The sequence below is a fragment of the Sebastes umbrosus genome, chromosome 15 (assembly GCF_015220745.1).
Source record: "Sebastes umbrosus isolate fSebUmb1 chromosome 15, fSebUmb1.pri, whole genome shotgun sequence".
In the NCBI taxonomy this organism is placed as follows: domain Eukaryota; kingdom Metazoa; phylum Chordata; class Actinopteri; order Perciformes; family Sebastidae; genus Sebastes; species Sebastes umbrosus.
The window spans coordinates 16,808,094-16,835,982 of record NC_051283.1 but is presented as its reverse complement, the minus strand read 5'-3'; the positions used below and the strand labels follow the sequence as shown (position 1 = coordinate 16,835,982).

At 41.5% G+C, this 27,889-nt stretch overlaps 1 protein-coding gene across 1 annotated transcript; it reads right to left on the bottom strand.

The window, feature by feature from the left end:
• Positions 1–15: 15 nt before the first annotated feature.
• Positions 16–27,725, bottom strand: c15h18orf21 (chromosome 15 C18orf21 homolog). The gene is made up of 5 exons (XM_037795478.1): positions 27,304–27,725; positions 18,593–18,609; positions 18,016–18,236; positions 1,825–2,018; positions 16–1,158 (listed from the first exon to the last, which is right to left on the bottom strand). The coding sequence occupies exons 1-5, from the start codon at positions 27,399–27,401 to the stop codon at positions 996–998; spliced, it is 693 nt and encodes a 230-aa protein (XP_037651406.1). The 5' UTR covers positions 27,402–27,725; the 3' UTR covers positions 16–995.
• Between the last annotated feature and the right edge of the window lie 164 nt (positions 27,726–27,889).

The following is a 27,889-nucleotide window of genomic DNA, read 5'->3' as shown; positions in this document are numbered from 1 at the left end:
ATAAGAATAAACAGCTCAGTTTCACAGACAGAAAAGGTTTTATTTCAGAGAATCGGGGTGTAGGTGGAATACAAATGTGAGGTATTTCTGGATTTAAACAGCTAATGGAAACAGGGAGGTAATCAGGCAGTACAAAACGCAGTAGATATATTCAAATCCCTGCTCTTAACAAAAAGAAGAAACGAGTAACCTTTCAAAAAACATATAGCCGAAAGAAAATATATAAAGAAATTATGATTGTCAATAAGTCTTTTGGTACAGGTTTTAGGCAGATGTGCCTATTCAATGTAAACAGCAACTGGTGAGTCCCATTTTAGATGATAATTACAAATGTCTTCACAGGTGACTGTGCACAGTTTCAAAATCATTTGCATGCATGTACAAAAATGTGACAACATATATACATTTGTCAATCAGGTCATGTTTAGCTAATGCCAAATTAATTTACACAGGCACAAAAAATAAAGCAAGAAAATAAATTCCAATACAAAAATAATATGAATACGAAATAGTTTTACATATGCGTATCATAGAAATGTTTACTTATAACTTTAGAAAATAAATGGTTCAGGATATTGGCATGTAAACCAGCTTGTCATGCCACAAACGCCACCACAGAACACAGCTGGGCTTCCTGCCATGTTTCAGCCATTTGATAAACACTGAATAATTCCCCAAACATTCCACTTAAAATAACGTCCCCATGTTTAGGAGATTATAAGAGGCATGTGCTAAATTAGACAAAGCTCCTCCGACTGGCTCAGCAGAAGATACAGTAACCCTGATTAATAGTTGAAATAGCCTAGCACAGTGCTCCCAGTTGTTGCGTTCAGGATACCACAGGAGGGCCATTCCAAACAGCCCGGCAATAGCCGTGTTGGTGGGCAAACTGTAACCCTTCCCACGCTGGCTCGGAAACCAAAGTTTCCCCTCAGCCTTCTGGTGTAAAACATGGGTCTAACCCCTTGCTTTTTACAGTTTACACAGGGAGATACTCAAAGTGAGGAGAGAAAGTCTTTCAAGCCCCCTTTCTTGCTGCCCTGGTTGTCCTCTCGCATGAGTATCTTGCTGAGACGCTGGACGACCCAGTTTTTAGCTTTAGGAGTCTTGGAGGAAGATGAGCCTGACCCTGGAGTGGTAGAGGAAGAGGTGGAGGACCTGGAGAGAGAGTTGGGAAGGGAGGAGAAAAAGAGAGAAAGAGGGAGAGAGATGCAGAAATTTGAGATTTTGATGGTTGGCAGGAAATGTTAAAAGTGTGCCGTCATCAGGTACATGATCTGGTGAGCATGGATACCAACACGTACCACCTGCAGCTAACTGCAGTTATCTAAATGAAACGTAATGCACGCAAACACTAACAGGCCTGACACATCATCCTCTCGGATGTCTGTGACACCTACCAAGTTTAGTCGAGGAAGGTTCAATTTTAGCTCAGGGGGATATTTATACCATCCATCCATCCATTATCTGTAACCGGTTATCCTGTCCAGGGGGGGGCTGGGGCTGGGCTGGAGCCAATCCCAGCTGACATTGGGCGAAGGCGGGGTAAACTCTGGACAGGTCGCCAGACTATAACAGGGCTGACACATAGGGACAGACAACCATTCACGCTCATATTCACACCTACGGGCAATTTAGAGTCAACAATTAACCTGCATGTCTTTGGACTGTGGGAGGAAACCGGAGAACCCGGAGAAAACCCCCGCTAACACGGGGAAAACATGCAAACTCCACACAGAAGGGCCGCACCTGCGACCCTCTTGCTGTGACAATGCTAACCACTGCACCACCCGTATTAATACCAGCCACCTTCAAATAACTCACCTAGGTGTATGAGCAGGTGTCTTGTCTTTGCCAGGAGTCTTGGGGGTTGCCGAGCCGGCTCTGTGGGTTAACTGCGGGGTCTTGTGCTTGCCAGCGCTCCCTGGTGCGCCGTGGGTCTTAGCGAGGGTAGCTATGAACTCCCTGTTCATTCCTTTGTGTCTGGATGTCTTATTGCAAGTGTGGCAGGTGGCCATCTGGGATAAGGAGAGGAAAGGAACACGTTCATTAATATTGCATGGCCCCCGCATCTATATTCCTCTCATACGTAACGAGGTTTTGAGGTGAAGGCGTACAAGGTATCCCCATGGGGATGTTTTGCAAAGAAAAAAAATCTGCAAGTTTTCTAAAAGGTCTTTGAAACTACTGTTGTGTAATATAAATCTATCTGCAAACTAATATAAATCTAAGTGAGGGAGGGTGAAGCGTTTGTTATTCCTGTTATTTTTCATCAAACCCAGTATAGCCACAGCTGTCTGTCTTTCTCTGGGACACACAGGAGTCTGTTGTGACTCAGTCTGGATCGATTGTAGTGACAGGATGCCTCCAGGGACGCAGAGAGCTGCGGTTGTGGCAGTAAAGGCGGCTGTAATGAGAGGTGCTCATATATGCCCTGGGTGACACTGGCCAGCCCAAAAGCCTCACCGATGTCATGCACAGTTCACAATGGGGTCCAGGGAAGCAAAATCATGACGGGGGTTAATTCACTCAACAGCTGAGGCTCTTCCCATTGGCCCTCCCAAACATCCCAGAGATTATATTACCCGTCAATGTTTGTTTGGACGTTAAAATAACTGGATTAGTTAAAGCAGGGTGGGAAACATTGACTTAGCCTATGAGAGGGCAAGGTGGGGGCTGTTGCCAGGCAGTTTCACCCACTTTACACGTCACTGCTCCTTACATGACAAATTCTAAGCAATTTCCTGTCACAGATTACACAAGAGCCTATATTAGGCAAAGAATGCAAACACTTGTGAGAGTTACGAGACCCAGCTGCCGGTTCTTGACATCCTCATGATTCAAGACAACAATCGGCATCCCAGACTCCTGACTACCACTGTCTTGTGTCCCAATAAAACGGTACGGTGCATGTGTGACTGGGTCAAACCAAAGTGCAGTCCGTAACGAGGTTAATGCCACACATTATGGTACAACCAAAAAAAACATTCACATTTGTCTGATGCTCTCCAGTATTCACAACTAGTCACCACTATAAGATCAAGTGATGATTACAATTTGGAGACAATCACATCATCAGCTCAGCGATGAGTGCAAGTGCAAGACAAGCTAGATTAAACCAACTCTAATACATAATAAAACTCTTGAACAAGACTTTCCTCACTGTAGTAAAAAAGTGTTATTTTGTGTCATTTGAGGACTCTTCTTCAACATCCCCCTCCCAATTTTCAGTAAGTTAAATCTCACTAATGACATAAGCCATCCAGAGTTGCACAAGACCACCACTGCAGGTCAGCAAGTCTGAGCCGAGCTGTTGACAGTCCTGAATGCTGATGAGATGGAAAACTCACCGACACGAAGGCAGCCATTTCAGATTCCGACAGGTGTCTGTTGGAGAGCGTTGGAGAGTTGGGTTTCGCGACAGTAAGATGTTCCTCTTTCTTTCTACGTGACCGTGTGTGAAGTGTTTACTACATGAGCCTGCATGTCCAGCTTTATACAGACCAAGACCAGCAGCTGACCCACCCATCTTTGCATAGGGGTGTGGCTCAAAGGAGGACCGACCAATGCAGTGTCAAAAGAATCGAGTGCTCTGTGGGACGGCCAGCACTCTGCTGCTGCTGCTGCTGCTGATTCGTCAGTGGTGATGCTTAAACCCAAGCTGGATTCATCAACATCATCTAGACACACTGTTTGCAAACTAAATTAGCCTTATAGAATAAAAAGTCAGACCTTCGTCTAAGCATCTCCAAACACAGGAAGGTATGGCTGAAAGATATTGTTGGACTCAAGAAAGATTTTAAAATGTTTTGTCCATGTAGATATTGCAAAATCAATGGGACCAAATTCAAAGAGGATACATTATATTATTTATAGTGCAGCACACATACAAAAAATTGGATTCAAAGCTGTGAGAAAATACTATGCAAGCAGTTGTGATCATCGTGAGAAATGTTTGCTTGTGTAATTTGAAGTATTTTCCTCATATTGTAAAGGTGTAGCTGAATATAGAGCAACCAGTTGCTACAGTAGATCAATGAAAAATTTGTAACAAAACAAATGGAAGGAAACAAAATAAATCTGGGCACACAAAGTTAGCTACAAGTACAGTAAAAAACGAACAGTAAGATGTTCAGACAAGTGAATAAAATATTAAAACAAATAAGGGTGCACCATGTATCAATATGTGGGGTGGCATATTTTCCGTTCCTTTGTTCATAATTTCCAAAATAATGCAGCAAAGTGTTTCACAGTCTAAACATCAAAGCATCTACTCTATAGATAAGGTATGCATATTACCTTTTTTGTTTCCTGTATGGTTCCTGACTTACGGTGATCATATAAGCGGTAAAAAAAAATCTCTCCAACTCCTAAATAGGTGAGCTTCTATTTCAGCAGATGAAGCTTCACAATGAAGGGCACATTCAACAGTAAAAAACCTTTCTATCAAACTCTCTATCTCTGCTGAACTTGGAATAAGTGTCACTCTTCTAAACTTAGCAATGCTCAAACCGATTGTGATTACAATCGTCGTATAAAGAAAGTCGTAAAAACTCAAAGCAGCTATGTTGATGGTGCAGATATAGCTGGAGCAGCTGTTTTTAATCCACTACGGATAAATTTAGCTGGAGATTGTAAAGCTGTTAAAATTTATCATTCAGGGACACACTGTCTGCAGGCTTTTCTTTGTGTCAAATATGCCTTAATACTGCAAAGACGTGGCAAAGGATGTTATAATAGACAGAAAAACAGCTTCTTTCCAAAAGCGGTGGCTCTAATGAACTCAGACATCTCCTCAGTCTGACAAGACTCTGCTGATGTTTGCACATTTGATGGTTGTATTTTAGCATTATCTCTTTATACTCATATTGCTCTATTTTGCTAATGATTCTACACTTTTTATTGCTGTTATTTACAATCAATCTTTTCTCCCATTCATCCTTATCTATTCCTTGTATATAGGTGTGAAGTCTTTTTTTTAATACAATGCACCATTTGAGGGCAAACGCAATTCCGTTGTGCTTGCATAATAACAATAAAGTTTCTGATTCTTGATCTAGTGGTACCACTTATTCGTTATATAAAGGTGTTTCAGAGAAACAGACAGAGTGGTGGCGCTCCACTGGAGGATCTGGGCTCACGTGTATAGGAGGAAATGTCTGTCCTGCTGTAGTGTCTTCGAGCCCAACATTGAATTTCTAATGTTTCCAGGGTGTTTAAGCACTTTCCTTGGAGGATTGGTGAAGCATTATTACTACGCAGTGAAATCACGGTGAAAATAACATTTGCAAGTCACAAACAACTGGGCAATTTTGTAATTTCTTGCGTTCAGAAAATTTTAATTATTTGTCCTTGTTTGGTTTGTTTTCGTTTTTGTCTTGGTTGTTTTTGTTTTAGAGAAACTGACGCCTGCCTCTAGCTAACAATTTATAGCAAAAATCAAAGTTCAAAATCAAAGTTACATTCATGTCATTTCATATAGTTGCGCATCTAGGAGTAATAGTAAAAATAACCAAAATACCTGGACTGAAAAGCACATCTATACCACATTTCATTTGTCTTGTCTCCACCTGATAACATGAACAGATGACATATTTCTAAAGTGTTGTGATGAGCAGTCTTATCATATTTCACGCTCTGTATTTGCTTTATTGGTATTTAGAATCTTTCCGTCACTACCGCCTGTCATTTCCTGCTGCAATTGCTCAATTTCCTGCTGTTGATCATTAAAGTTCATGCAATCAAATCTTAACAGGATAATACTGAACAGGAACGTGCTCAAACAAGAAATATTTGCTCCCCAGTTATAAATGGTTACATACTGTAAGTGATGTGGACATTTAAGTGAGAGCCTAGATTGTACTGGTTTGAACTCAGATGACTACTATATATATATATAAAAAAACACCTTAGAAAACAAGAGTGTTTGGCTCAGACAGACAGACAGCTGGCTGCAGATGGATGTTTACAACTAGAATGACCCACTGCTGTTTATCCCTATGGTTTATCCTCCACTAGTGGCTCCACTATCACTATCAGTTGACTGATATGACAGGCTCCAATAAAAGAAACCTTTACCCAGACTCAACAATATGAAGGTGTCAACAAATGATGCTGCTGCTGCTGTGTAGTGGCGACAAGTCATGATAACCTGAAATGAAATCCCACCCATCACGTGTACCCGTGTAATTTACGCTAGTCCCTTGACATGTAGTGTATGCACTTGGAGGGACGCACGTGAGCTGGCGCCAGACAGATTTGATTTCTTGTCTGTTGATCCAGGGAGCAGACAGACCTACACAGTGGCCAGTCAACATATGGCAAAAGCGACATATTGGAGCGTCAGGGTAGGAAGAGGATGAACGACGACCTATAAGCAGCTTGGGGAATATTTAGGACAATTGTTTTTTGCAGAAAGTTTAATTCTGTATCTGATAAATCTAGGTTCATTGTATGGTCAGAGGAAGAAAGCATGACTTGTGATTACGATATTCAAATGAAATCCACCATACAAGACACATAATGAATAGCATAGCGATATCTAACATTGCCTCTAACCTGTGCATACAGTCTACAGTATATACAGTACATTTCCACACTGGGTAGCCTTGACATTTCATCCTACTCTCATCCAAACAAAAAGAGGAGCCCCTTGGTTTCTGTCTCACACCTTATGCATGCTTGTGTTTGTGTTTAACATGAATCGACACAGACAGCCCAGCAACACGTTGTCATTCCCAGGGAGTCAAATATCGAGGCTATGTCACGGCCGTTGGCGTTTGATACCACCGCACACGGCACCCTTAAGCGCTGAGGTGAAACACATACGGCGTTCCATTAACTATAATGTAAACCCATCCGCGGCAACAGTAAACGCTCCGAGAAAGTGCGCTAGGAGTGTGGTGACGTAGTTTAAAGAGTGAAAGAGACACACTGGGCAAACGGAAGGGGAGGTGGATGGGTCAATATATATAAATAGTATATATATACGGCTATTTAGCTCTGGAAAATCATGCACGGTGTATGGAATAGCAGCACGTGCTATTCATCCCTTCAATCGTAAAAAAGACAGCGTGCAATCATACAGTATATACCTCACTAACAGCCCACTTAAATAGCCATTATGAAGGGAGAATAAACCAATCTGCTATACTCATGGTGTCTGTGCAGTGAAGGGTTTAAATGCAGTCAGGGCTTTCCAGCATGCCGACAAATCCCCAGCAACGCTTTAATCTATGATCTTTGACCTAAGACATGCATCCTATGTAAGTTTACATGAACGCACAGGGATACAAGTATGATGTTTAAATGAGCAAAAGAGTGCAAGATAACTCTAAACACAACAACTGTCTATAAGATTTTGCAGTTTCGTGTCATGCAGTTGGAGCTGTGCCCACTGTGACCATGTGTAACTTAATATTGTGGCAACCTCAGAGGTGTTTAACTCATGACTCCCGTCCTCTCATTTGCCACAATATTAAGTTACACATGCTCAAAAGCTGCAAGATCTCAAAGAGTTGTTGCATTTAGAGTTATCTTGCACAACATCTTGTGTACTTGTATCCCTGTACGTTCATGTAAACTTACATAGGATGCATGTCTCAGGTCAAAGCCCATAGATTAAAGTGTTGTTGGTAATTTGTCTGCATGCTGCATGCTTACAGCCTGAGATTCTTATAAAAAGAAGACAAATTGCTTGTGAAATAGTGACACTGACACACAGACACGCACACACAGACCCACATAAATCAATTCTACAGATGGACCTGTCCTCCTATTAATAGCCCCTGCTCCATAAATACCTCCCTTCCTGCCTTTCTCTCTCTCTCTGCTGCTAGAGGTCAGTTTGGGCTGATTAATTTGACCTAGGCAGAACGACACCACCCAGGAGGGGAAAGATGAGCACAGTAACAGAGTGAGTCACACAATTAGGTTCCTATAAGCCTCTCTAAATTGAATATAAGCTTGACAAAGGTTTGCAAGTGTTCAATGTTGATTGCGTGACAGAGTTTTCAAAAAGCCTGCGTGTGCAAAAGCACAAAATATCTGTGCGCGCTGTGTGTGAAAGTCATCGGAGAACACATCAATACAACACAATAAAGCCGAAAGCAGAAGAGCAGTTGGGGGATCAATACGAGGCAGGCTGTGATGTAGCAGGCAGCCACTTAGTCACACAGTCTGGAGGCAGGCTGCCCGGTAAATACACAGAGATACCCGATCTGAATGCAGAGCCGCTACACACTGCCATTTAAAAAAAGATGCCATATCTGTTTCTCTCTTTCTTTTTGTCTCTGTTGGTGGTGATAAAGGTCACATTTCATCCTGCATCACACCAGCGGGCTTGCCACGAAACAAACCAGAGCAAAGGCTGGAGGAAAGATATTAACACTTTAAATGATTTATCGCATAGTCAAGCAGGATTTATCCAGTTAGAAAGATCATATAAAAGATTGTTATTCATGATGCTTTGGGTCGTTTGTTTCAGTAATTCATATATGAGTTGTTAAATGAACATCTGGAACCCAATGAATCAGCGCTATCGCACTGTGAAAAACGCTTGATAAGGTTCTTTCAGATAAAACATAAAACATCTCTTAAGATAAACTGTGAGAACAAATGCATCTTGAAATCCCCCCAGATATTATCTGTGGAAGCTTTCTTCTCCAGGGCATGCGGTCGCGGTTTGCTTTAAATCTAGAAACGTAACCCTGCTTACAGGCCTAGTGTATTTATGACACTTCAAAATGCAAAATTAAATGTTTCCACAGACAAAATCTTCACATTCTATTTCCATTATCAGCAGAGAGACCAAAGAGTCTTTGACAGTGTCACTAGGTACAACCATAGACTGTATATAAGAAGTGGAATAAGTCACTGTGATGTCACCCATTGGTTTGTGGACTGCCGTTTTGAAGCCTGGATTTCGGCATTTTGGCCATCGCCATTTTGGTTTTTGCACACAGAAGTGACACAAGAGGGTGGAGCTAAGTACAACCGACACTGAATAATACATTTTCAGGCGACCAAAAAAGTTCTAATTAACTTCCATAAAGTGCAAACACACTGTGAAACGGTTAAAGTTGTTAAACGAAAACAACTCCCAGACCGGACAACGCCATGGTAGCGAACTGTCAATCACAAGGTAGCCACACCCTAAAGCATACTCTGCTTTATGGTCTATTGGACTCTAAATGGGACCATAATTTACTAAATGAACATCATGCTGTATTGAAGAAGACTTGAAACTAGCGATTGAGACCATAAACTCATGTTTACAATGTTTACTGAGGTAATAAGTAAAGTGAGGAGTAGGTTCCTTTTCTCATAGACTTCTATACAATCAGACTTCTTTTTACAACCAGAGGAGTTGCCCCCTGCTTGCTATTAGAAAAAATACAAGTTTCGGGCGCCCCAGTAGCTCAACTAATAGAGCGGGCGTGAATATACCCAGGCTGAATCTGACGTGAGGTGTGGATGCAATCGCCAGAAGTAAAAAGCTAACGTTAGGGTATACACGAACTACACCACGGTCGCATGACTTCACGTCACCACCACTAAACTGAAGGCGGATGAGTCGGCGTGATGACGTTTAGTAGTCTCATTTAGCCACTTGTTAGAAACCGCCTCTTTATAGACACTTCAAAATTCACAAGTGGGAGATTTACTGACGTATTTTAATCAAAGAATAAAACATTAAAATCTCTTAAGCTTGTGTTAACCACAGACTTTATTTCAGGCATTTAACCAAAGACCCATTCAAAAACTCATTGACTTCTAGATGAGGGAACCGGTAATGTTAACTCGTTTCCAGGTTTTAGGATTCATCCCTGTAGCTCTCTATTACTGTACATTGTGGGAGTAGAAATTAGGCTTGTGCACATGCGCCCAGTTCAGCAATGATTGAGATCTATAAAACAGAACCAGGCGTATGTGTGGCTTTCATCTCATAAATCATAAATAATTAATGCATATACATAATTCTGTCTTTGTGTGTACACACAGTTTTAGTTGTGAATCTACATACAGTTATATGCACCTGGCCCTAGATGGACCAGCTGTGCTTTAGGGTGTAGCTGCTGTGAGAGCAGGTAGAGTTTTGGGGTTTAGGAATAAAAAAAATACAGTTTAGAGACATTTAGATTTGGAGCCAATATATTATAAAAGATAACTAATGGCACATGTGTGGCTTCATAACAGACTTGCGATGAATGCCCTTAATGTGCATGCGTGCTGTCAGAATCGATTACAGGACTGTAAATGTTGGTCAGTGAGGATCCAAAACCTGAACAGTAGTGGCTTCCAAACCTTGACACCCGTGCCAACTTACAGTATGGATTGCCAAGTTCCAGAATAGGCTTTTAATAGTGGTGAGGAAACGAAGCTGATGGACAGATGACATGTTGTTATGGAGCAGCATCGAGTTCTCTATATGGGGTTTTATCCCGTGAGCTGCAGGGCTACAAACATGATGACGGCGGAGAGCAGAAACTGATCCTAGCGCAGGGTTTATTATGTGTATGTGCCGGAGGAAAACAAACCAATATGCATATTCTGAATATGTGTGTTACACTAAACATGTTTTCTTGTGTGTAGAGGCCCTCCAAGATTTCCTGAGGATATCATGACTGCAGCTCCTATAGTGCATGTGTGTGCTAACTTGCTCAAAAACACTTCTAGTTAAATCCCCACACACGTGAGACATGAGTGAGTGTTTCCACTTCGCAGCAAGTCTCCTGTGTTTGTATCTAAAAAGCTCAAGGCCACTACCGCTGTTGCTGCTGCAGATTCCCTCCTGGCCTTTCTCTTCCCAAACACGTCCCCCTCTTGTCATCCTGTCACTCGCTGCCAGACCTCGAGGTGTCAAAACCCCCGGTGGAGCTTTTCCTGTTCCCTGAGAGCAAACGGAGGCAAAGCACCAGCCAGACATCTCTGTCTCCTGTTTTTCTGTCGTCTCCTTAAGAGAGGCACATTTTCCAACGACTTTACTCCAGTAAAGATAAATATGACAGAGGGACGTTGTGAAGATATGGCCAAGAATGGAAGGAGGAGAGAAGAAAGATGAGGATAATGTGAGGGGGCAGGGGGGCGGTCATTAGAGGAGTTGAGGTAAAACGCAAGAGAAAAAGAAGGGGAGGGATTAGAGGGTGAAGAAGAGGCGATGAGAGGTCAAGAAGAAGTGGTGACATAAATTACAAACAGAGGCTGGACTTGTGTCAGGAAGAAATGGCCCTTCTGGGAAAAGGGAATGATTTTTCAACCACTTATGTTCTGTCACTTTGTTTTTTCATGCCTGGTTCATCTGTTATTCTGAAAGCAAGTGCTGTTTTCAAAATAAAACACGTGCTGTTTTCAGAGTAAAACAGGTGTTGTTTTACAGCACTTGTTTAACAGCATCGTGACTGCACATTCATTAGATGTGCATATCCACCTGTCTTGGAAAAAAACAGTAATTCTTTCGGTGAACTACCAGGTAAAATCACTTTTTCATTTTCCTAGTAAGCAACTGTTGAGTTTATGCACTAGGCATAAATTCCCCTAACCTGACGTGCTACATGGATGGTACACAAATCTAACACATCTGAGAAGCCGTCATTGGAAACTGTTTGGAAAGGGAAGGCACTTTACAAAAATACTTGGCAGGTGATTGGATGAATCGTCTGTCAATCAAACTCTTGCCAAAGCCAGTCGGGAGAAGAGCGAAAAACATCTTTTCCATCGAGAAAAGCCTTCAGTGCCGATCTTTGCTTTGCGGGGTAGTGGCGAAACCCATGTAACACAGATACCGGAAACTGACTCTCAGCACGCCATCTCCTTTCTGAACTGTTTCTGAAACTCTTTAGGAGCCGCCATCGTTGTTTTGAACGGACAGTCGCCTGTCCGTGACATCACCCACACATAAGGCACGTCACAGGAAGGTGGATTTTCGTGTGATGTGTGATCGCACGATGTAAGAATCCAGTTGCCGTGCAAGTTAAAAATCCCCCAAACAACATTAATGTACTGTATATGGCCAGGAAAAGCCTGAACTGAATACTTTATTTCTTGTAACAAACCACTCCACACACCAAGTATAAATCTAGACTCAAGGAGGAAGAGCAGAAAAGCAGAGGAGGAGGAGAATGAGCTATCCTTTCGCTCCATTTAGGGTCTCTGCTTCTCTGGCGGGGCTACAATCCAATTTATTTCCATATCCATTATTAGATAACCTGCCCAGCATACATAAACATATCTGATTTATAATACCTCTAAGACGGGAAAGCATATCATGTACTGGCATCCACCCAGAGGGCGACACATACATACATCCTATAGGAGAGCAATATGGTGTGAAATGAAGGGAATTTACACCCTGGAGAGTGCATCTGCTGGTCATGTGTAGGCTTATATTTGTGTTAGGACAAGGACATGTTTCATTACAGGATAACGTCTATATTTTTCAACCTGGACCCTATTTTCCCATGAGTTTGTGTCTAAGTGACTAATGGGGACAACACTTTTTGAAATTGGTCCAGTACCCGCTCAACAGGCTGCAATGTAATCATTTGGAGCAACCTTGTTTTGTTAGTTCATGTCCACTAAAAGTGCTTGTTTTTGCCACTGACAAGCTCTGATTATTATTATAAGTGTCTGGCAACATTATAGAAAGGACCCTACAGAGAAATTAAACCTTTTTCTTACATTTTGCTTCCTGTTTGTTATTGTTCCATGTGACTTGTTGCTGGAAGACAATTGTGGAAATGTGAGTGAGAGTGGAGCAAGGCCCCGGGAAGTGTGCCGAGCTTTGATGCAAATTTCCGTACTGGCCAAGTGGTGGTACTACAACTTCTGTGTCCGTCACGTGATGCCATTGGGACCAAATACTTTTTCCCATAGACTTACATTAGGAAACAGACGTCTGTAACTCCAGAATCCAGAGTGGGTTAAAGGAAACGCTACTGCGCCTGCTCTACGGGCCCAATGGATGCAGAAGATCGCCGGATGATACGGGTACTTTATCACTCAGCATCGAGCCATTTTGGCATCGTGCACCACTGATCAACTCTCATATGACTGAACGGGAGCCCGCCTCAAACGCTGTATCCAGTTCTCTTTACACATCCATGGAGTGGAGAGAGGAGTGCCACGGGACACCGGTGTTGTCAGAGTTTGTTGTGTTGGAGTAAAGAAAGCATAGCTTAGTGTTATCTAAAAGATTTTCAATGTCATGGCTGTAGCTGATTTCGACAATGTGGATGCGACGCAAGAGTTCAGAACTCTCCGAGTGAGACACACAATAACAAACAGACCAAATCAAGCAAAAGGTTAAAAAAAACATTCCTCTGTAGGGTCCTTTCCATGATGTTGTCAGACACTTATAATAACAATCTGAGCCTGTCAGTGGACGTTTTAGTGGACGTAAACTGACGGTACCAGGTTGCCCCAAATGATTACATTACAGTCCGTTTAACAGATGGCGGCTGCAGTGTTCTCCCTCAATACTGGACCAATTTCAAAAAGTGTTGTCCTCGATTAGTCACTTAGATAGAAAAACATGGGAAAATAGGGTTGAAAAATACCGAATTTATCCTTTAAGTTCAACACATATATTTACTGTATGTTATAAATGATCAGTATAGAATATGACACATATTACAGTAGTTTGTGGTATGCATATTCGGAAGACTAAATATGTCTCTAACACAAGCTGGAAACACTTTATGAATGCAATTTGGCCTGGACAAACTACTTAAACTAATCCAAATATGAGATTAAAAAAACAAACATAAAATCAATTAGCTTTTCAAATTGTCCCAGAACACATCTCATCCAGAGCCAGATCCCAGAATAGTTTTGACTCCTGGCAGAATAATGAGAACACGAGCAAACATGGATGTCTGCGTCTGCAAATACTCACACCTTGTTTTGAATGGCCGTCTGTCTAAACCTGCAGGAATGAGTGCAACAATAAACTTATACGACAGCATGTTTTGATTATGTCTCCGATAAATCCTCCACTTCTCCCAGCGGGTGTCACGTGACTAACAGTAAGAAGAGCGGAACATTGTGTACACAGCCATAACACTCGACTCTGGCACACTGAAATAAAACAATAAAATTATGAAACGCTAACATAAAACAAATTAAGGCTTCAGGGTCACTGCTGCACATCATCTCACTCAGGCAGTTTTCAAGTCTGTGGATGAAATCAACAGCAGCATCTTCTGACAACGACAACTGGTGCAAGTTTAAAATGCTTCTTCTATTCCATCTGATTACCCTGTTATCCTAACTACCCCACGCTTCTATCTTTAAAGAGGAGACGAGTAAATGCTAATCTCATTATTCAGGCTCTCGTGCTGAGCACCTCTCCCTGACAATGTTATGCTCTGTTCATCAGCACGGAGCCACGGAGGCAAAGACGGGAAGGCAGTCCACATTCCTCCTCTTATCTCACCGCTCCACCACTCTACATTTTGAGGGTATCGCCTCGCTATCAACCCTCTGCCGAGCACAGGTGCGTGTTGGCTTGACTTGTTGCCCCTTGAACCACCAGTTTATGACAGGAGAGTGACCGTGAAAACAGAGGGTAAAAATACCGTGGATGACGCGCTCAGGGTGCATTGGTTTACTATTTTAGGAAGTCACGTGATGAGCAAGCATCAACATTCTCCATCGTGACTAAAACACTGTTGACAAATGAGTAAGAGAGGTGCACAGTCACGGCTGAGTGTCTGCAAGAGAGGCCTTCAGGGTACAACACACAACATAGTTATGTTTGACTAAAGGTGTGTGTGACGCACCACACAGGTTTAAGTTTATGGATTTGAAGGATGGGGTTGCCTCCCAAGGGAGTTTTTTCTAAAAGTCTATGTGACATGACAACACACAACATTATATAATATTATTTATTATCCCTATGCCTGTATTTTCTTTTTTTCTTATTTTACAGTGCTCGGGATGCTTCTGCGCATAACCAAAGAGCCTTCGGGCCCCGACATGGGTGTACAGCCCCAAGCCAATAACAGTGCGTAGGGTGTACAGCTCATTTTCATTCCCAGGTTAACGTAACCGCCATGAAACAATCAGAAAATAATGTTTTATTTCTCTGATTCGCTGCTTTGCTCTCGCTAATGCCGCCCCCTCTCTTCATTCACACTCTAGCTTGCTCGACCTCGACCACTGCTACTCTCTCTCTCTCACCTGTTAAGCCGTGGAGGATGGGCCAACTTTGAATGCTGTGTGTTTACAAACAGTAACCGACAACGCTACATTGTTTACCTTTAACCGAAACCCCTATAACATACCTTTTATATTTTACAACAGTCTCCTTCATGTGAAAACTCTCTCAAATCACTTTCTCCAGAGGACTTCCCAATCAGATCCTGGACCTGACCTTCACCACAGTGCACAGAAGTAGAACAGGAAGGAGCACACAGACACCGCTTCTTATAAGATTATGTTACGACAACTTTTTCTCTTGCACTCCATCATTTCACTTCTCCTTTTCGCCTTTCTTATCTATCTGCCTTGCACACTCTTGCTTTTATTATTTTTTTCTGTTTCACTCTGCTGTTATTCTCCTCCACTTCTCTCACTATGCTCCCTCTCTCCATCTCTGTCTTCCTCTTTGCCCTCAGAGTCTACTGACATATAGAGGAGAGTGGGTTCAGAGTGCCTTGCGCGGTGAATACCTGCATATTAAATGAACCCAACCAGCTTTTAATGAGGCAGCAGCATTTCCAATAGAGCTGCTCTTCATTAGGGCTGATGTCAGATCACCAGAGGGGCTCTTCAATGGTTCTCTCCTATCACTGCTCTCTGATGCAGGAAAATGACCCTAATGCCAAAAGCGCCACCACGGGTTTGCTTATGAGTAGAGTGGGTGGGTGCTGGCCAAAATAAGCCTTCCTTTCTGTCTCTGCCTGGTGCCATCCATTAAGAGGGCAGTCAAAAAGGACCACTATAACAGTTTAGGGAGGGAACAGGGTGAGTGTTGACGAAGCCCCGTCGGGCAACATTAGTTCTCTTACAGTTAAGCTTAATGGGACCACTGTAAAGACTGTAATGATGAGTGGAGCGCCATAATGAAACTAGGCACTCTCTGTGGAATGAATACTAATGACTTCATAAATCTAAATGGCAACAACGGCTGGAGACATTAACAACCAATGCAGGGCTTGTTATGTTATAATAAATAATGATGTGAGACATTTTGATCACCCCTGGGAAATAATTTTGTATCTCTCCTCCTTCATAGGTCAGAGGTCAACACCAGCTACAGAATAAGTGGCAAAGACGGGGCTGAGGTTAGCTGACACAAATGTCTTTATGACCAGTAAAGCTCAACCGATACCGTATTACAGAAACTTCTTAACTTGCAGACCCTATCTTAACTGTTTGGTAACCATGGCCAAAGCCATTAGAGATGATCAGTTGCTAAGTCAATGTTCAAGCATCCTAACTTCCCAAAATCTTAAATAAACTCTCCTAACTTTAGGATAACCGTTAAGATGCCCTAACTTTCACTTTTCTTCTGTTCTTTGGGCATAAGAGCTGCCTTCCTCTTCACATCACTTGTCAATGTTCTTATTTCCGTTTTGATAGCATCAACGCTCCGTTGGATGCCGGATAGGCGGAGACCGTGTCTGTTATCTTAGCCTACTCTCTTTCTTTTATCTCCTGAGTTAGGGTTGTTGTAAATTTCCTAAAAAGAACATCTTTGGATTTCTCTACAGATGTTATCAACACCTCTGGCTCATCTGTCTTGAAGTACCCGCTGTTGTTTTTGCTCCATTTTTTTTGTATGTTTCAATGAGAAAAACAACGGTTACAAAGTTGTTTAACTCGGCGAGATGAGAAAAGTAGCTTTCGTTGCTAGGTAACAGACGTAAAGTTGATAAGCGATGTTGGATTGAGAATTTAGGATTTCCTAATCTGAGAGGATTTGTTTCCGTAACACCAAATTGGGAAAAAACACATCTTCCTATCTTAATTTAAGTCTTAAGATAGGAAGTTTAAAATAGGGCCCCAGAGGAACAATATTATCAACGGTGGATTATCACAGAAACACCAGGATTACCAACAAAATAAATAGAGTGAGAATAAAATAAATTAGAAAATGTGACATAGCACAGTTTTCCAGCCGGTATTATTCCTAATAGGGCTGTCAATCGATTAAAATATTTAATCTTGATTAATTGCAAGATTGTCCATAGTTGGTTGCCATTAATCTCAATCACACATTTTTTATCTGTTCAAAATGTACCTCAAGGGAAGATTTGTAAAGCAGCCTATTTATCAACATGGGAGTAGGCAATTATGCTGCTTTATGCAAATGTATGCATATATGTATTACAGGAAATCAATTAACAACACAAAGAAGTACTGCATTTAGCATAATGCTCAAATCATAACATGGTAAACTGCAGCCCGACAGGCAACAACAACTGTCAGTGTGTCAGTGTGCTGACTTGACTATGACTTGCCCCGAACTGCATGTGATTATCATAAAGTGGGCATGTCTGTAAAGGGGAGACTCGTGGGTACCCATAGAACCCATTTTCAGTCACATACCTTAAGGTCAGAGGTCAAGGGACCCCTTTTAAAATGGCCATGCCAGTTTTTCCTCGCCAAAATTTAGCACAAGTTTGAAACGTTATTCAGTCTCCTTCGTGACAAGCTAGTATGACATAGCATCTAGTTCCATATGATGCCAGTATCTTCACTAGCTTTAAAACTGAGCCCACTACAACCTAAAAACCGCAAGTTGCGTTAATGCGTTAAAGGAATTAGTGCCGTTAAAATGAATTAAGGCGCTATTATTGCATTAACTTTGACAGCCTTAATTCCTAAATACTAATATCAGCATCTGTTAGGCTATAAAACAACCCTGCTGCCCCTTCCCACCGTTCAACACCACTATAACTAAGGACACAATTCAGGGATATGCTTGTTTTTTTGCAAAGACAATATGCTGCAGTGCAGTAAAGTACATAACCAGATCTGTGGGGTTGTGGTAGTGTTTTGACTTCTCACCAGTACAGAAGAGGACCTTTGGAAGCGTTTCAGCAGATTGTTCTGCAGCAGGCTGAGTCGCTTGCCCCTGGCCTTCCTGCGCAGGATACTCTGCACCCGTGCTGATGGACGCTTCTTGGGCTGCAGACGCATCCGGTGGTTGTCAGGCTGCAGCCACTGATAACAGTATGGACACACCAAGGTGCACTGCAGCAGATCGGAGAATTTCTTCTTCGGTGTTGCTAAGAGGAGGAGAGAGAAAGCCTGAACACCAAATGGCACCACTACCTACTGATTTTGGCTGGCATGGACCTCTGTGTATGTGTATGTGTGTGTGTGTGTGTGTGTGTGTGTGTGTGTGTGTGTGTGCGTGCCTGCTACAGACAGCTGGCTGACTCAGAGTGTTTTTGCTGAGGGTTTAGAGAGGTTTATCAACCTTGACAAGTTGGTGACAAGGTCCCACTTACTACTACATTCAGCGCTTTGTGGCTATTACACTCTAGGGCATCACTGATGAAAACATGCACAAATGAAAATAGATCAAAAAATGTCATTAAAAAGTATGACTCATCAATGACGTGCAGGTGTCTTAACTTACCATTTACAGGCCACTGCCTAGGGAAGAAAAAGAGCATAGATCAGACATTTTGAACACATAAGAGTAGAATTAATCAGTAACTGAGGTTAATGTTAAAGGGTACCTATTATGCTCATTTTTAGATGCATACTTGTATTTGAGGTTTCTACTAGTACATGTTTAAATGCTTTAATGATCAAAAAACGCTTTACTATTCTCATACCGGCTCTGCTGCAGCACCTGTTATTAACAAGCGTCCTGAGTGACCCGATCACAAGTAGACAACTCTAAGTACAGGTTTGAACGCACTCAAGACGCACTGAAATCTGATTGCTCAGAGCACATTCAGAGGTGGTCTGGGCCACATATGGCCACATTCTTTTAGCAGTGTGTACGCAAAATGTGTCCTGTGTCACATTAAGGCCGGCCTACTCAACTGAGGTCCCGCTGGGAGCTGCGGAGTCTCACTGCGCTCCTTATGTGAATAGACAGGCAGACGCAAGCGCTCGTCTACCTCGCACCATGGAAACGGCTTCTGTGCTCTACTCTATCCTGTTGGTACAACTGTATTTTATTAAAATATATCTTATTTATAGGCTATATATCTACAGACTATCAGACTAAGCACGCAAAGTGCATTATTATCATACTGACGGAGATGAGTCTGTGTTTTTGTTCCATTGCTTTGCACGGAGCTGACACCTGCTCGCCCGCCCGCTCACTCTCTCTCATCCCCGGCTCTGAAGCTCTGTACCCCGCTGTTGCATGACAAATGCAGTGTCGGCGGCACGGAAGTTTCCGGGTCCACTGGTACAATAACCTTTTATTTTGATGTTAATAAAACGTACCCAAATACTCCCCCTATAGGGGAGAGTAACTCCGTGGACTCTGGGCTTTGTAACTTTGAAGACCTTTTAAATGCACAAAAGACTCTATAACGCACTAAAGGAAAGGGAAAAAGCACAAAAGCATAATAGGTCCCCTTTAAAAAGCATCAGTGCAAGATCATTTTAGAGAACAACTTTGATAATTACAGCCTGTCTTGAAAAGATAAACTTTTTGGTTCTCTCTCATTTTTAAGTAATTGAACATGCATATTCATTTATTTCAAAATGCCCATCAATTTGCATGAGAACAGGTCCTTTCACACTGGAACAATGTAACGTGATAGGGAAAGCATATCTGGAATAATTTTGTTCAACGTAGTTTTCATTTGGTGAAAGAAACTGGCAGTTAACAATTCTGTTAAAATACATGCAAATAAACACAATACAAGATGGAAACACTAGTTTGGAAAAAAACAATTTGTCATTGACAGCCCTTCCCATTGTGCAAAGTGGAAAAAATGCAATCGGAAAAGGAACCAGGTCTCTCCCAAACAATATAGGGCACTGTTTCAATGGCCTCCCCCCTACAGGGCTGCCTCCAACTTTGGAACGCTCGCAATGAGATATTTGTTCAAACATTTAAACTAAGCCACCGCTAAGTCCCACTAAAATTAGCCCTGGGCTTAAATCAATGAAAGGAAATTTACTGTCCAGCTGCACGTGTGGCAGGGGGGCGGCCCCTACGGGGCTGGCTGTTTATGGAGAGGAGGAGGGGGCGTGGGGTCGACTTTAATCTGGAGTTGACCCGCTGGCTGTTTAGTGACACTCTCCACTTACATTCTTAACAACCATATATGTGAGATGGGGTATTTAAATTGCTGGATAACGTTGGACTGCAGGGCGGTGAGAGCTTTGCAACATATCTGCCATCACTCATCCCACAGTCTGAGTCACTGTCCCCTGACCCCCTCCCCCCAAATTTAATAATCAGTGACTGGATTAAAGTGTCCGATTATACAGAAGCCCTGTCAGAAAATACTGGAAATGAAGTTGTTTGAGGCCGATGTGATGGATTGTGACTCTGCAGAGGACGGGGAATGACTCACAGGCATTGAACAATTCCCAAAAAACACTTGAAAAACATTCTTAGCTGATAAAAAAAGTCTTCTTTAGAAAGTTTGACTTTTTTTTAATAAATTTCCTGACGTGGTTGCTTCACTATTGATAATCAATGATCATTCGGTGCACTTGACACCGCTGACAAATACATTCTGACTACATAACAGCGACACATTTTTCATTGCTTTGTTGCCCCGAAAAAGCACATTCTCTGACAAGGCTATGAACAGAGTCAGCAAACCACTGATGACTCGAGCGTAGAGAAGCCGGATTCTTGGGAATTTTGTTTTCCCCATAATCTCTCTTCCCGCTGCTCCCCTGATGAGCCAACTCTCCGAAACGGCACATCACAAAGTCCTTCTTCCACTTCACCAATCTTATTATCATACTTGTCATACATCTCCTTTTAAATGCACACTTAGTTGTGGTGATGAACACTGGAGATATGGGCCCTTCACATGAACGGCTGACAACTGGGAGATGCAATCAAGAGAGCCTTAAAAGATGCAAAAGGGTGGGGCTGTGTTGGTTACGTTGTAATAATGTAATTAGAGACAGAAGTGCTGGCTGAGGCAAAGCGAACAGAATGAAAAGCACTATGAACATTTTATTGCTGCCATCAGGGGAAACAGTGCAACTGCTAGTGGCAATATTGGGAATAAACCTTCACTGATGCTTGTAACTCATACATATTTAGACATAGGCTCAGGCGTGGTGTGTTCAGCGTCAATTAGTGAACATTCTAGATATGGTATCCTTCTACAGCAGTGCTTCACCATCTATTTTCCCCCCTACTTGTATCTAAGAAAAGCTGAGTCCCCCCTATATTTTCTGACATCACCACCCGAAAAAAACACTAATATGGTACACATGGTACACATTTTACCTGCTAAACATAGTTACATGCTATAGCCTCACAGAGCCGTTAGCATGGCTTTAGAATAAAACAAGCAGTTTGAACGCACCACCTTGGGCTTTGGGAAATTTCAAAAAAAATTATAAAAGAAATATTTAAGGTACAGTCAGTGTGTCGGATTTGGCAGCATCTAGTGGTGTGGTTGCAGATTGCAACCAACTGAGTACCCCTCCGCCCACTCCTCCCTTTCCAACACTGCGTTAACGTGAGCCGCCGAGTGCAAAACCGTGGTAAGGCCAACCTTACCATAATAACACTACTTTAGGAGCCACAGAAGTCAGACGGCAGCTGGCGGTACCACGGTTTTGCACTTTGCGGCTCATGTTACCGCAGTTTCACAAGCACTTCGGAGAACTACAGCGGCCTTCAGGTAACGTAAAAACGCAAAAGGCTCCCTCTAGAGCCAGTGTTTGGTTCGTCCATTCTGGGCTACTGTAGAAACATGGCGGAGTAACATGGCGGACTCCGTGAAAAGGACCCGCTCCCTATGTAGATATGAAGGGCTCATTCTAAGCTAACGAAAACACAACGATTCTTTGTTTCAGGTGATTATACACTAATGTAAACATAGTTATGAATATTATATTCCATTTCTGCTGTTGGATCCCCCGAAATGTGACACACTGTTCCTTAAATCGATTAATTGAGAAAAAAATTATTGTCAAATCATTTGATAGTGAAAATAATCATATACAAACCATAATAGTTGCTGCTCTACTCTGCTTTAATCTCTACTGGCTGATATTGGATTATCACTGTTTATATCGGTATTAACATAGAGAATTTGATGGTCTCTATGAAGAAAAAAACAATACAGTACTTAAAGCAGAACAGAAGCACTCGAGGCTATTTAAAAGCAGAGTCATTGTTTGTCCAGCAGACATCCTGCATATTTTGGTTATCAGAACACTCAATCCGGCTCCAGTTACCAAACACACAACTATGATTGTTAATTATTACTGGAAAACAGCTTCACTGGTCCGGCAACGTGAACCACCATAAAGTGACGTAAGTTCACATACAAGAATAAAAGCTCATACTTTAAACAGCCCGTCATGTTCTCGAAATACAATCCTAGAAACACACACACACACACAAATAGACCACTAACATTCGACTGAAGTCATTTTGTGAAAAGCCTTTACTACAAGTCAATATTGATGAATTTTTACTGAAACCAAGAACGAAAAAAAAACTTAAAACCAATTGATGCAAACATACACACAAACACATTCAGTCATCATCAGCCTGACAGAAGGTGAAGACGGTGGCAGAAGGCAGCAACACGATCTCCAACAAATATGTGTGGTAGTGTGTATGAGTATAGACACACACCCACGACACAAACACTCCAGTGACGCATGACCAGAACCAGAACTGGAGAAAGCGAAGACACTGGAAACCCCCTGAAGAGCACAGAGAGACAGTTGTGGTTCGTTAGGACTAAAAACATCCTTGACACACACTGACCATGTATGCCAGCTATTTGAGTGGATGTTGACCAGAACGTTTTCAATTCCCCTCAGTTAACTGATCAACTGTGTCCTCTATCTGAAACATTTCCATACATGCCTTCCATATTATCACTGGCTGAAGATCAAACTAGTAGACAATTAGCTCATCACATTTGGGTGAGTTTTGGCCGTGGCTTTTAATTGAATCTCCTCTGTGAGGCACTTTGGCATCAAACCTGCCAGGTCTTTCAGTCCAAACATTCAGATTTGTGTCTTTCCGGCTGGACAGCTGGTCACAGTTAAATGTGGTCAAAATGTTCGCTATAACCCCAGCTCATCATAGCCAAGGAATCTGGGGAACAGATCAATGTATTAAAAATAACGTTGGGCTCACACACATCCGTAAAACAACCCTGACTTTGGGTTTCAATGTTAAAACCTCTATTTTTGTTTCCATTCATGGTTCTTGCCCACAGATTTCCTGGCTCAGGTGAAAATGAAAACAAGCCGGAGGGTACGGGGACATGGCTGGAACCCAACTCAAACAAAAGCCACAAGAGTCCACACACATTCTTTTACACATTTCAAATGCATTAATAATACCCACATAAACTATGATTGAGAAAATTTGAGGTTTAAACCTTCATTGGGTAGAATATTTTGGCATCTTTGAAAAAAAATTTCATAATAACCTTTCAGCATATTGTAATTCAAGTATTCTGAGAGAAAACTAGACTTCTGCTCCTCCTCATGGCTCTGTTTTCAGGCTTTAAAACATCTAGCCCGTGACGGAAGACTTTGGACAATCACAGGTAATTTCAGAGAGAGAGCGTTCCTATTGGCTGTTCATTCAACGGCGGCAGCTGTAAATCACTCGCAAACTCCGATCAAATGGTCAAACAGTCAAACTAGGCAGCGCTTATCAACACTACAAGATGTTTCTGAAAACATTTGAGGCAAGAAATAGGCATTACAGTAACAGAATATTGATTCATATTTGATCAGCGCTGCCTAGTTTGACCGTTTGATCGGAGTTTGAGAGTGATTGACAGCTGCTCAGAGACGGCTGGCTCCAGCTCGGCTCTGATTGGTTGTTTTCCTCCGGTCTGTGAAAGCTTGCAGATGCCATTAGGAGCACCAGAGGACACAGACGCACATGATTTTTTTCAGATTACCTGTCTCATGCACTACTGTCAGGATATAGTAACCGTTTTATAAAAATATTTTTTTTTTAATCATATTTGCTCCAATTCTACCCACTGCAGCTTTAAAAGGATTTCTCAAGAAATTACTGTCACTTTCCACACAATAGCGCCATCACCACTGTGTGGGATACGCTATCAGAGGAAAAAAGAATAAATTCGTATGTTGGCAAAAGCAACAAAACTGAAGCAGTGAACTGGATGATGCAAATTTGAAACTGGCATTAATTACTATTGTGTTTTATGCTAATAATGATGAAAAGACTTGACTAATGGAGACTAATTATTTAAAGACTGTCTTGGTACTCTGTATGAGTCCTTTTGACAATCTTGCAAAAGATACAAGCGAGGAGGCGAGTTCTCAGACTGTCTGTCTCTCCCACCCGATGATAACAGGGATTGCCTTTGCTTGCAGCACTTTTTTATGGTTGTTGGGAAGTTGCTATGATCTCATCTCACTCTGCAAATTCATACAACTGAATGACAGTAAAATTAAACTGAATTCATCAGTTGCAACAGCTCACGCATGCTGCACAAACACACCCACTACACCTGCACATGAGCAGCCAGCCACTGACTGGACACAACTAGGGCTGCAACTAACGATTATTTTCATTGTCAATTAATCTGTTGATTATTCTATCGATTAATCGATCAGTTGTTTGGTCTAAAAAATGTAAGAAAATGGTGAAAAATGTCAATCAGTGTTTCCCAAAGCCCAAGATGACATCCTAAAATGTCTTGTTTTGTCCACACCTCAAAGATATTAAGTTTACTGTCATAGAGGAGTAAAGAAACCAGAAAATATTCACATTTAAAGGGACTCTATGTAAGAATCAGAAATTGCTTGTTAACGGCGACACCTGTGGCCGTTAAGTCAACGAAAGTCAGCGTCCTGTTGCTCGCGCTTGCGTTTGTGCTCGCTCTACATAGACATGAACGAGCATCGGTCAAAACTAGTGAGGCGACACACGTCAGCTAAAACCACAATATCACTCTATTTCACCTGCTTGACAGTAATGTAAGCTGACCAGACGAAGGTCTCTCCATGAATCAATGCTGATACTGTGTTTTCCTGCTTCAGCCTCCCGGTCAGAAGGAACAGGGGAGACACCGCAGCTCCGGTCGGAGACGATAACGTTACTCGCTCCGTTGCAGTCTATTCACTCAGCAGCAGGAAACAACACAGGAAACCTCCGTTGGTCTGGAGGAGCTGCAGCATTTATTTCTGCACAAATTTCCACTGTACATTCACTAGATATTCTCAGAGCTAAACTAACTCTTCTGTAGTGTGTAGTGTGCGTGCATGCATGCAAGAAGTGGAGTGAGAGAGTGAGAACGAGCGCGGTGTGTGAGTAAAGGCAAGCAGGCAGAGGAGCAGAGACTCCGGCCCTGGAGACCAAAGCTACGTTCCCCTGTGTCTTTTGACCGCGGTCGGGAGGCCGAAGCAGGAAGAGCCAAAACTGTTTTGCAAGACGGGCTTCACTAGATATAGCTTTACAGTTTTGGTGCTTCCGTGTAGTTTGTGTTGGAACAGCGTAGCTACACGCAAGCGTGCATGGGACACCGACCCACAATGATTCATACGTGTAAGAAGTTACAAACAGTGCCTTTAGGAAGCTGGAATCAGAGAAGTTATACCTTTTTTTCTTAAAATAATACTCAAACCAATTAATCGATTATCAAAATAGTTGGCGATTGATTTAATAGTTGACGACTAATCGATTATCGATTAATTGTTGCAGCTCAAGACACAACTAGCTCATGCAATAGGAATAGCCATTGGAACTACACAAACAATCATGCTTCAATAAGAAGCACAATTCAATGTTCAAATAGACAACAATATCTTGACTGTGGCATCACTAAAGACAAAAGCAAGCAACAGCCAGATCTTACTCATAGACTTAGTTGGTTTTTTTTGGAGGTACAAACACAATGAGAAACCGAGCTGTGAATATACATCAGTCACTGATGATCTGTCAACAAGATGGATGTAACACATCCTCACATGGGCAAACTCACAAAAGGAGTGAAAATGCTGTATCAGTGTGACAAATAATCAAGCCTTATTCTAATCTATGTAATAAGATGAAGCAACATTGTAAACAACCACAGCCAATCCACAAACAACTATACATATTCAGTCCTTTGAACAGTGGTTCAATCAATGTTAAGAGAACCTTCTATCAATCACAAGCTGATTGACAGGTCTTTGAATACACAGTGTAGTGCCAGACATCTAATACTGATAAAGGTCTGTTAACAGGCCAGGCCATATGTGTTAATATACCAGTGAAACAAGCTTATAGTTCGGTTATGATCACAGGAAATGCTGATTTTGCTGAAACTGAAATGTGAAATGTGTCATTATTTTTCACTGCAAAAATGTTAACTTATTTCTTCTCAAAACATTATTAATTATGTAGCCTAAGTAATGCCATCTGAAAAAAACATTATCAATATCATTATTTTAAGGAAAGTTACAGTTAATGTGCATACTGTGTAAAATGAAAAATAGAAATCTGTGTCTGCAGCAGTCTCCTCCAAAATGACTGACAGAGTGTCACTATCCCCTGGGGCCCTTGGCAAATATGAACTCAGTAAATAATTCCATCAATTAAAAAAGTATTAATAATAAACTAAACAAAATAATAGAAATTGGGTGTTTTTGACTGGGGTCCCCAAAGACCCTGTATTTTAAAAATTAATACAGACAATAATTATGTATAATATAATATTATTATTATTTTTACTATTATTATTATTATTATTATTATTATTATCATATATCATGTTATTAATAATATAACAATTTAATTATAATTATATATTATATTATATATATATATAGAGTACTTCGAAAAAATAAATAAATTAAAATAAAATAAATACAATAAAACATATAAAATAATTCCATCAATTAAAACAGTTTAAATAATAACTAAACTAAATAATAGAATTGAAATATTGTAATTACGAAATGTAAATTGCATATATGAAAACAACCTCGAAAAAAGGGAAAAAATAAAGTATATAGAAAATAAATAAATAAATAAACAGTGCATCATATTGGCAGGAAGTCAACCTCCAACACTGGTGGAGCTCCTCCACCTAGCGCCTACATGCTGCTATTACAACAACACTGGAGAGCCAGTCTGGACTCAGCTGTGAAAGTGAAACTCATGAAGGATTTTAGACAAAGTTTTCTTACATTAAGAACCGTGACAGCTCCGGACATGTGTCTTTATACAGCGAGGAGGCGTCTAAGAGGAAGCGGGCTGCTTGGTCGTCAAGGGTCTTCATTGTCATGCAGGGTAACCAGGGTAACCAGGGTAACTATGGGTAACCAGGGTTCGTTAGCATTAGCTAGCTAGCTGCGACACGTGGAAAGACTTAAAACACTGCGTTAAAACTTCTTCTGGAAACCTTAAATGGTGGAAATGGAGGTTAAAAGAGCGTTCAGACACATACACTGCTGGAGCTGCAGCGGTCGAGTGTTAAAAATGTGTTAATTGTAATCTAGATAAAGCTATCGCTGAGCATATCGCTGGGTTACAAGTTACAGCAAATCCACGTTGGGTCGCAAGATAGTGACGTTGCTCGCACCGCGGTGCCTTGTGGGAGATTGAGTAAAGCCACTTCGGAGCGATGATTGTTACTGGTAGGCTTTTTATTTACACAGGCCATTCTCCTTGGGCTACTATTGAGTCCTTCGAAAAAATAAATAAATAAATAAATATATTTTATATATATATATATATATATGCATATAATATTTAATTATAATTATTATGAAT